At 36.4% G+C, this 12,007-nt stretch overlaps 1 protein-coding gene across 1 annotated transcript; it reads left to right on the top strand.

Moving 5' to 3' along the window:
• The first annotated feature begins 315 nt into the window (after positions 1 to 315).
• Positions 316 to 4,462, top strand: LOC106471886 (homeobox protein HMX3-like). The gene is made up of 2 exons (XM_013932511.2): positions 316 to 637; positions 3,920 to 4,462. Exons 1-2 carry the CDS (start codon positions 316 to 318, stop codon positions 4,360 to 4,362), a joined length of 765 nt encoding a protein of 254 aa, XP_013787965.1. The 3' UTR covers positions 4,363 to 4,462.
• The last annotated feature ends 7,545 nt before the right edge of the window (positions 4,463 to 12,007 follow it).

The raw sequence follows: 12,007 nt of genomic DNA on the forward strand, positions 1-12,007 counted from the left end.
ACATCTCTCATTGGATGATTAAAACTCATAACAGCACTTCTAAGCAGTGATTGGTTGAAATTCAAACAGCAGCTCCGCCTTCTTCATAACCGAAGGGGAGAATGGGGTAATAAGGGAGTGGACAGGGCAATGGATGGTTATGGCCTCTAATTGACATAGCGACCACCCACAGAGACTGTTTGTCAAGCCGCTACAAATTCTAAGGGACGACAGACTAGGGTACACTTTCTTTTCTGAGAGAGATCAAAGCTCGTGGTTAGTAGAAGATATATCATAGTCTAAAACTAACACCGAACGGCTGAGATGCAGACAACGATGCTTCCTTTTCCGTACACCTTTTCTTGGCCAGCGTACTTCGGCGTGACTTCCGCCGCTCCATTGAGCCCTGTAAGTCCGCCAGTTTTAGTAAATGTCCCGGGGATCAGACATTTCACTACTGCTCTCAGTCAGAATAAGAACCACGATAAAAAGCCGTCGTTCACTATTGAGGCCATCCTGGGACTAAGTAGTGACGGCTCCCGCCCCAAACAGCCGTCTTTAGCCGGACCAGTTCGCGTCACGCGGCACGAGCGATTGGAAGGTACCACTCCCTACTCTACAAACACAGAAGCGGCTCGAATAAAAACATCGAAACCAGGTAAGTTATAGAAAAGTTAAAACCTAGCAACTTTTAACTTGAACAGTACACTTGTATAAACATTGGCCTTTTTTTTCCGCGACTGAGTGCAAGTGGTTTTTAAGTTTTATTGCCTTAAAAGTCTTAACGATGTGAACAGGATCATAAGAGGGTGATAGCGGCATTGTGAAGTCATATTTTGCACTTATTTATTTATTTTATTCCACGTAACATGCTCACCTTTTAACTCGTATAATTGTGTATTTATATAACGTGTAAAATATATTGCAATGCTACTGCAGTGCATTGGTCAGCTTGGATATCGGGAACACAAAAGCAAAGGCACATGTCATTTTATTAATAGAAATAATTTGGTAGTAGCAAAATGTGTTCAGTCTTTCCACGTTGGCAATGGATATTACACCTAGAACAGATTACTTCGTGGTATGTAAAACCTGGTAAACGATATCTCAAAACGTGGCAGCCCATTTCAAAATATTAGTGTTAGCGAGAGCTTATCTCTAGTCAACGGAAAACGTTTTGTTTATAGTACATTGATAACGATGGTTTTGTTATTGTTTGTAGTATCTTAACAACAATATTAATGTGTTTGTTTTTTCAAGTAGAAAACTTTTAGCTCATAGTTCCGTCACCTCTTGACCGATTTTGGATCTAATTACAGTTTCGGACTCAGTAGGTCAAACCTTTCGATTGGTGTATTTGACCATTCCCAAGGTGTCATAGATTAATTGACTCTAATCTTGCCTTAAAGAATTTCAATTTGAGGGTAGGCTCGTAGAGGTCTTGATGAGTAATAAAATCGAATTCTGGTATACACGCACCCCACCCTTGGAAATCAGGGCGCACAAACTTATAGCTAATAAAAAAGGGAGGAGGGAGGTATCATAGATTAATTTACTCTAATCCTGCCTAAAAGCCAAAAACATCAAGTGCCGCGGCTAGTGAGGATTCCCTCTTGTTTGGATGGTAAATAGACTTCGTATTCAATATGAATATTAATATGTTTTGAGCACCGCGGAGACATTATGTTATACATTAACGTGTTATAAATAACATACGAATATTTAACACACCGTATTACACATACACAGGAATATATATATTAACATTTAGTATATGTCACATATTTAATATTATGAATAACTTGGTTTATAATGGTTACTTATTACACCGCAACATATAGATACATGGCTACATTGTTAACAAATTGTATAGTAACACATGCATCATGAGTTTTAACACGTTACTACACATGGAGACATGGTTACATGCGTTATAGTAACACATGCATCCTGAGTTTTAACACGTTACTACACATGGAGTTAAAATATTTTATACTAACACAACAATTAAGAATAACATACTTTATTATGGTTTTGTTTAACACAGTACGACACAGACAAACATGGTTACATGTGCTAATGTATTTTATACTAACACAGCCATTATGAATAACGTACTTTATTATGGTTTTGTTTAACACAGTACGACACAGACAAACATGGTTACATGTGCTAATGTATTTTATACTAACACAGCCATTATGAATAAAATACTGTTCAATAAAAAACGTTTGTAAAAAAGTAGAAATATACCAAGGTAGTACTCAAACAAAGTGTGACATTAGACAGAAATTGTTTGTATAGTCGTATCGAATCTAAAGGGTAATATACACATGTATATAAGGACTGTTGCTTCTTTCACGATTGAAATATTACATATTGAAGTTAATGTATATCGTGGCATATACCTTATGTCATATATCTTCTCAAAAGTAATGTATTGAAACTGTGTGAAAGTTCACATCTTTCATACTGACTATACTTACGTTTCTAGGTTCGATACACACTGCACCTGCCACGTGATCGTGTTTGCGTAACGTATTTTCGCTCGTACATGCTTCTATATTGATATACACACTGGATCATAAAGTATCTAGCACGTGATGAAGGGTCGTGCTATATGTACCAATGATATGATATCAACAGTGAGGTTTCTGTTAACAACTTCCAAACTCTCCCTACATATTTTAGCAGTTGTCTGTAGCATCAACCCAGAAAATTGCAACAAATGTTCCGATAATCATGGGTTCGAATACTGACGTCAGGCCACGAATGATTAAGACTAAAAACCATTTATTTTGTTCCCAATATACTTACACACACACCCCAATGAGGGGGATTACCATTTTGCTTTTGCGTAAGTTAGTTGTGTATTTTTATTACAGGTTGATTTACTTTATTAAGAGCTAGCTGGAGTACCCGTCCCCTATATAATACTAGCTTCAGTACCCGTCCCCTATATAATACTAGCTTCAGTACCCGTCCCTTATATAATACTAGCTGCAGTACCCGTCCCCTATATAATACTAGCTGGAGTACCCGTCCCCTATATAATACTAGCTTCAGTACCCGTCCCTTATATAATACTAGCTTCAGTACCCGTCCCCTATATAATACTAGCTTCAGTACCCGTCCCCTATATAATACTAGCTTCAGTACCCGTACCCTATATAATACTAGCTGCAGTACCCGTCCCCTATATAATACTAGCTTCAGTACCCGTACCCTATATAATACTAGCTGCAGTACCCGTCCCCTGGACGGGAGTTATGTAAATTCATATTTAATGAAAGTTATCTTAGAACATGAAAAGTTGCTTCCCTTATATGTAACTGGAAAAAAAACGCCTATAAAAAAACTGCAAAACACAAAATGTGAAACCGCAAGTTTGTGTGTATATCCGCATGGAGCCAACAAACCATCATGCCAAATTTGAAGGTCCATTAACAGGGGGTGAGGTAGTGGTTAAAAACGCACACACCAGTGATCGAAACGTCGTACCTGTTTTAAAGAATAGTAAGCAAACTGAAAACGAAACTATTAATTTAGTGTAATGGATACGATGTAAAGGCTGACAGCAACAGTTTTGAGTGCATTTTTTCATAATGTACTTAAAATATTATGCGCGAAAATATATCGTATTTATTTTCAACCTTTTTTTTTTATTATGCATGAGGTTAACCTCTATATTCAAACATCTTAATTTGATTATTATACGTGAAATTGTGACTTTTATTTTCAAACTTATTACACTGAAAAAGACCTTCCAAAGAAATATTTTCAATCACGACATGTTTGGACGATCGTCTTGCAACAGGTATTAATTAAATTAATTTTACTGTAACAGGAAGGAACTTAGGTTTTGAAATACGATTAGGTAGATTTTGTGTTTTACTGAGGACCTATTTTCAATTGTATGATCTACCTTATTTTTCACTAGACGTTGGCAAGACTCACAGAGCAAAGACTGGCTCCGCTAAACAACCGTTTGCCAACCCTATGGAACACGAAACAGACAGCGCCGGCAGTATCAGGCCGAAACCAGCGTGCAAAGCTAAGCGTGTGCGTACCATCTTCACCGCTGAACAGCTGGACCGGCTGGAGACCGAGTTCGAGCGGCAGCAATACATGGTAGGGCCGGAGAGACTGCAGCTGGCCTCGGCGCTCAACTTGACAGAGGCCCAAGTGAAGGTGTGGTTTCAAAACCGACGGATCAAGTGGCGAAAGCAGCATTTTGATGCACAACATGCCAAGTTGACCAGACTGCGACAAGAGGCTAGTCTTGACCGTAACACTGATACCGAAGATTCCATGGAAACAATCAACACTAATTTTCTCGGCGCGTGTAGTGATCAGATCAGTGATACTAACGTACATCAGTGACTGTAACTGTTGCGAATAAAGAAACAATATCTGAATCTGTGATCCGGTGTACTCGTCGTCAACCCTGGTTATATGATCATCAGTGCTCATTTCAGATCTCCAGTTCGTGACGTCAGGTTTTACCAAGAAACACTGATGAACAACGCGATTTTCTAAGTTAGCAAAATTAGAAATCCGGTTCTTTACGATGTCGTTTTTTAAACTATTCTATTTGCAAGTTTATTTCCTTTAAAAAAAAGCTCAAAACAGTCATCATAAAACGGGGAAAGAAATTTAAAGCAGAGTTGCGAGTTTTGTTTTTCTTGGAGAAGAAACGTTGTAACCATATTTCTTTGCCAGTTTTAAATTGGAATGTTCACGCAGCCTCGTGTCTAAATTGTTATTTTTATTAAAGCTGTAAATTTCAAAGTTTAATAATAATAGTCAAATAGTAACTTGTCTGTATCGTTTATTAGCTTCACTGATGTTCAAATAGAGTTTTTAATGCCTGTCATTTTCTACGTTTTCAATCTACTATTCAGTAGTTTGACGTCAAATATGGGTTTCTTTAAATTACGTGTGTCTAGTTATAATACAAAATATCGTTATTTTTTGTACTATCAGTTAATTTGTTGGCGTAGACTCGTTTTTAAATTGAAAGAACTAAAATCAGAACAAGCTGTGAGTGGTTTGTAATATATAACTCCACTATTGTATAAACTAAAGATTAATTAAAGTACTTTGTAGTAACATAAAAAGATGTATAGAATAATGTACCAACATTTCCTAGTTTTATCGTAAAAAGTGAGCCAGTAACTTAGTATGTAATTATAGAAACACTGCAATTGTTGTCTTTACACCTGCTTCAAGTTTTGTTACGTCAGATGACGTCATATTAGGCCTAAGTGTATACGTATTGTATTACGTCACAAGTTTACAGTGATATATAGTGTAAATATTTGTGAACGTTGATATTGATCAAACAAGTGTAAATTGTAGTGTTACGTGTCTTACTATTAGAACACTGTATATTGTATACAAATATATATATATATATATAATGTCTTAATTATCTGTATATTTAGAGAATTCTCTTGTAATTAAAGTGTAATTAACGTGTCATACGTGATTACTATTTAAACCTACATGTTTATGTGTGTGTGTGCCAATTACTCTTTTAAGACCACTGCGCCCTCTCATGGTATTTCTATTTAATTAACTATAATTATTGTGGTTCAAACTCTTAACATAGTATTGCTTTAAAATAAAAGTTTAAACCCTTTAAACATATTATTTCAATTTAACTCAGTTTTAAAAATTGGGGTAAAGCAATGTATCTTGGGCTTTTTCAGCATTTGACTGTTTAATAATAGAATACATAATACACTTGATAAAATAAACCCGCTAACATACAATGAATAAGAGGCAGATTTGAACATTTTCATCACTTTGTACGGGCAAAGTAACATTGATGTAAGCCTATATTTCTTGATACACAATCCAATTTTCATGTCTCCTATTATCCAGTGTTTTCTATAAAATTTTTGGTTATTCATTCTACTCTTCTAAGGAATCTTCAACAACATAAACTTTGTAGTTTAAACTCCGAAAGCTGGCGAAGCATTAGAAACCATTAGGCTTAAAATTTATGCTAAAAATTACATTAACGGTAGAAACAAACAGACCTAAATTTTGTGATAAAAATTATATTAGCAGCAGATGTGTTTTTTACATATTTCTCGTAATGTGTCCAATTATATTTCAGTCTTTATCGCGTCATTGTGAAATGTTCTATATCGAGTGCAAAGGGTTAAGTAAGTTATTCTAAAACAACATCATGTGGCAACAGAACCTTGCAAAACCATTCACCAATGTCACATTTTGATGAAATACAAATAATGTAAACAATTTTATTCATGAACTTGTTTTTATTCAAAACTCTAATGATCAAACTTAACACTGTTATATGTGAAGGAGGTTGAATGTCAGCAATACCTGCAAAGAAAATATATATTGAAATTTGCTGATTGCATAAGTATTCAGCTTTCTAAGTCAGTACTCGGTGGAAGTATCTTTCGTAGCAATTACTGCTGTGAGTCTTTTTTGGATAGGTCTCTACCAGCTTTGCACAAATGGGTGGTGTAATATTTACACATTCTTTCTGGCAAAATTTCTCCAATTCTGACAAGTTTCTGGGGGTCGTTGATGGACTGCAATCTTCAAGTATCGCCATAAATTTTCAAATGGATTCAAATCAGGACTTTGACTGAGCCACTCCAGGATATTCACTTTCTTCTTTTGAAACCACTCCAATGTGGCTTCGGTCATTGTTCTACTGAAATGTGAATTATCGACCCAATTTTAGATTCTTGGCTGACTCAAGCAGGTTTTCCTCTAGGATTCGCCTGCACTTTGCACCACCCATCTTCCCCCTCGATCCTGACAAGTTTCCCAGTCCCTGCTGATGAGAAGCATCCCCATAACATGATGCTGCCACCACCATGCTTGACAGTTGGGATGGTGTTGACTGGGTGATCTGCTGTGTTGAGCTTGTGCCAGACACTTTCAATTTAGACCAAAAAGCTCAACTGTTCTCTCTCTGACCCCAAAACATTCTGCCACATGTCTGCAGTATCATTTACCTGCTTTGTCAAAAAATCTATACGGAATATAAGATTATTCTTTCTCAGTAATGGCCTCTTTTTTGCCACTCGCTCATACAGGCCAGCTTTGTGTAGGGACCGAGATATTGTAAATGTACGAACACTGACTCCCATCTCAGACATGGAATTTTGCAAATCTTTCAAAATCAATGTTGGCTTCACAGTGGCATCCCTAACCAGTTTCCTGCTTGCCCAGCTACTTAGTTTGCAAGGGTGGTCTGATCTAAGTGGATAATCAGCTACTTTGAAATTTCCTTGTAACACTTCTCCACCACTTTATCCCTGACTTGCTTGGAAAGCTCCTTGGTCTTCTTGGTTGGTTTGTTGTATCACTATGTGGTTTGTGACTTAAACAGATGCATTTACTCTGAAGTCAAATTAAACCACTTTGATTACACACAGACAGACCATTACACTAATTTTGTGACCTTTCAAACTAATATTTTACACCTGAACTGATTTGGGGTTGCTGTAGTAAAGAGGGTGAATACTTATGAAATTGAGAATATTCTAATTTTCTTTGAGAACCTAACTTACATAGTATCAGCGTTATTTAGCTTTCTCAGTTTGGAGTACATTCTGTATATTCTAAATACAAAGTCCCATTTCAAAGTTTCATGATTGAAGGCTCAGATAGCAATAAAAGGTGGAACTTTGCAGGGGTGAATATTTTTGCAAGGCACTGTATCTTCTCATCTGGTCATACTATTTCTGACGACTTTTCATCTTGAGAGTAGCCCTACAGAGTAAGTTTCTATTGCAAAAGGCTTCGTCGTATGGCTGTCATCTCCAAAGCACACAACTCTCCAGTCATGCTTTCCATGATCCATCTAATTTAGGATTTAAAAATACACACTTCAATAAACACATTGACTGCTATGCCTTCATATGGAATAGCATAAATAACCATTTCATTTTCCAGTTGCTTAAGGTATGCGACAGTTGAAGAGATATGTTCTGAAAACAACTTGTGTCACTTTTCCAGACAGCTACTAATTGGTGCACATGGATGGTTTTTGCCATTGTCCTTTGTGTTGGTGAATTCTCACCTGTTGAAACACCGCACAAAAGGCCTCATCATAAGACTATCATGTCCAAAACACACACATTCACTGCATTTTTCCATAATCTACAGAAATTCATAGGTGCTGTGTCTAATAACTTGACCAATATGTCTTTGTATGAAATAGCATGAATAGTCACTTCATTATTCAGCTACTTGAGGTTAGTTACGGTTGAATGGATAAAAACACGGAAGCAGCTTGTGTATGCATGACTTGTGTCGATTTTTTCAGGCAGAAATCCTTCTTTATTATGTTGCATACTGTTTCCGGTGACACATGTATGACTTTTTACACTGACTTTTGTTTCCCTTGATTCTCAAACTTTACTTACCACACCTGAGATATGATGTGCTGGATAGTCCTGACACCCCAGGTTGATCCATATTCCTTTATTTTGCAATGCCATTAAGTGAAGGGGATAATCCCCGATCTGAATACACCTTTACGTCTGAGTGTATGAATATTTTGCGTAGGAAAAGAGCTGTTAAATGCATTTCTACAAAAATAAAATAAAAAGAAACAAGTGTATTATTAAGACAAATCACCGGCGATAAAAATTAAAAGTTATCTCCAGGTTGATAAACTTATCACTTCATTTCTCCAGATGAATAAATCACTTTGTAGTCTTTAATAACTTCTAATAATGCACTGTCTTTAAGAAGCAAGTTGTGGGAATTCCAATGGAGCTCATTATTCAACATATATTGCTAACTTATATCTTTATTTTTACGAAAATACTTTTATGCTTATTTACAGTCTTGGACAAAATATTTGTATATTTTATAAGAAATTATTATTAAGATGGAATATAAATGAGCTTAGCACTATCAAATTGAGAAATACATGTTATACTAAACATCTACTTATGTAATTTGTTCTATGGACACCATGAACGATTTATTAGAACAGCAAACAATTTTATCAGACACTTGTAGAAAGATGTGTAATTCACCATTTCATTTATCACAACAAAACCTTACCAAATCATTTATAATGACAAAATATTACATCAAATTATCATAAATAGAGTCTGTAATTTTATATCAGGTAGTATTAAACATTCAGTACATGGTTGGTCCTCCTCGTACTATAATAGCCTCTGCAAGGCAACGTGGCATGCTGTCAATAAGATTATTGATGTAATGTAATACACCATGATTTCATCCCAACTTGTCATCACTAGAAGGTGCTGCAACTCAGCTACAGTAGCTGGTTTAGGGTTGTGATTATCAATTTTCCAGCTCAGTTCTGTTTAACAGTTCTCAATGGGATTGCAATCTGGAGATTTTGCTGGCCATTGCAATCTTGTAACGTCCTTCTGGTTAAGATAATCATGTACAATACATGTATGGTGGGCACTGTCATCCTGGCACACAAAGTTATTGTCAAACCTTTCCCTAGCATATGGTAGAAATATCGTCTCCATGTGACGCCTGTAGGAGACGCCATTGACGTTTCCCTGGAGGATATGAAGAGTAATTTTTCCATCATGATGAATAGCTGCCCAAACATATACGGCACCATCTCCTGTAGGAAAGACAGGCTTCCCTCATCTGTTCTCCAGGCAAATGACAAGTGCTAATCCTACCATTAGCTTTAACAAGTCGGAAACAGGACTCATATGAAAAGATGGCATGTTGCCAGTGCCCTAACTGTAAGTTTACATGCTGTCTTGCACAAGTAATATTGTGACGGCGGTGAATTCTGGTTAATATCGGTTTGCAGATAGCCCTTCTTGCAAAATAACCTTGTTTAGTCAATTTTCTATTCCCTATTCCTCCGGACACCCTGGAATGAATGTGTTCATGTCATTCCTGTCGTAAGATGTCGCTAGACTTCTTTCGACCTTGATGTGTTAACCTGATCAAAACAAGGTCATCACGAGCAGTAGTTTTTCGGCGTTCACTGGCCAGTAGACTTTCCTGGAACAACATTTCCTGTAGTTCGATTATGTTTCAGGATTCTGAAGACAGTACACTGGGGGTACTTTACTATTCTGGCAGTGTCCGTTTACTTGGTACCATTTCTGGACAGTCGAACAATTTGACTCCCTATAACTACAGGCACTTGACGAAGCATGACTCCACAACAAGTACAGAGAAATTGTTTGAGCAAAGCATTGATCTGTTTCGAAAAAGATTATATCAAAAGCACACCCTTTTATATAAAACATGTGTTTATGCGTGTTTTGACGAACAAATGCTCAAAACAACTTATACAAAACAGAATAACAACTCGTACATGTTTGTACGATCATATGTTACCTTCTCCGTTAGTACTTGGACATTTACTCAATAACTACTCCATGCATGTAGACAGTAACATGTAACGAATTTGTTATTATATATTTATTTTAATATCAACGTTTGTTTGGATTAAATTTATATTTAGAAACATACATAGCTTATAGTGTTAAATATGTATTGGGAAACTCCCGCCTATTCTCCAAAGTTGTAGAGGATTCTCGAGAGTAAGAATCAACAATATATGTATATACGTAAATGCTTGTGTTAGCGCCAGTATTGTTACGTAAAACTGATTTGGCCATGTAGCAGCGGCTTCTCAGGCAGCCCTACGATGTGTTGGATGCGGAGATCACCACTTAACACATTGTCCTAAACAACACCCAGAACCCAAGTGTTGGAACTGTGGATAACAACACACTGCCAACTATAAGGGCTGCCAAAAATACAAAAATATAAAATCCAGAATTTACGAGATTAAAAACCCAAATACACAAAAACAAGCATAGCCACAACCAGCACAAACAGTACAGAAAAAAACACTATTACCAACACCACAAGCACAAAAAATAGCATACGCCGCTGCTGTCACCAACACATTAACGAAACAAAGGGAAAATACCAATGAAACACAAGCTGAAGCCGCCCCAGAAAGCACCAAAATAACACAAGACGACAAAAACCAAACGAAAACAATAACTATATGACATTTATAAACGTGTTAAAAACTATAGCCACTCAATTCATGACAGAACTATCAAATCCATCTATAACAGGTAGCTGTATAGACACTTTAATGAAAATAATACTTGATAAAATTGAAACATACATCCCACAAGTTCTACTGACAATAACAAACACACTAACAAATTAAATTCACGGTGGCACGTGTCAACATCCAAGGTGCACTTGCTTCCAAGCAGCACGAGATTGAAGATATAACTAATACCATTAAACCAGACATTCTAATAATTAGCGAAACTTTTTATATACTGTACATAGATTTAAAATTAAAGGTTACTCTACCATCAGAAATGATAGAATAAATAGAAATGACCTCAACATAGGTATTCTCATATTACATAAGTCAAATCTGATTGTATCACAAGTGGAAATAACATCCACAAATGAATGCATAATCATAGATTTCCTAACGGAAAACGCCAAAAAAGTAACGGTAGCACGCATTTATCATAGATGTCCTAACGGAAAACGCCAAAAAAGTAACGGTAGCATGCATTTATCATAAATGTCCTAACGGAAAACGCCAAAAAAGTAACGGTAGCATGTATTTATCATAGATGTCCTAACGGAAAACGCCAAAAAAGTAACGGTAGCATGCATTTATCATAGATGTCCTAACGGAAAACACCAAAAAAGTAACGGTAGCATGCATTTATCATAGATGTCCTAACGGAAAACACCAAAAAAGTAACGGTAGCATGCATTTACTGCTCATCGAGCAAAACCATAAATATTAAGTTATTGGGTGACCTACATAACCATAACCAAAATACAATAATAGCAGGAGATTTAAACAAGTAAGCATAACATATTTAATTGCAAATCAACTAACGCTAATGGGGGATTATTATCTAATTATGTAACCAATACCAACACAGTCCTACTAAATGATGCTACCCCGACACATATATCAGACGCATATGGCACCAGCGATATCCTGGATCTATGCCTA

This window comes from Limulus polyphemus, unplaced genomic scaffold, assembly GCF_000517525.1.
Source record: "Limulus polyphemus unplaced genomic scaffold, Limulus_polyphemus-2.1.2 Scaffold4937, whole genome shotgun sequence".
Lineage (NCBI taxonomy): Eukaryota > Metazoa > Arthropoda > Merostomata > Xiphosura > Limulidae > Limulus > Limulus polyphemus.

What these genes read in the sequence shown, in the direction of transcription:
- LOC106471886 (XM_013932511.2), top strand. Translation starts at nt 316, where the DNA reads ATGCTTCCTTTTCCGTACACCTTTTCTTGGCCAGCGTACTTCGGCGTG. An exon ending in AATAAAAACATCGAAACCAG is followed by an intron (nt 638 to 3,919) that starts GTAAGTTATAGA and finishes ATTTTTCACTAG; the next exon opens with ACGTTGGCAAGACTCACAGA.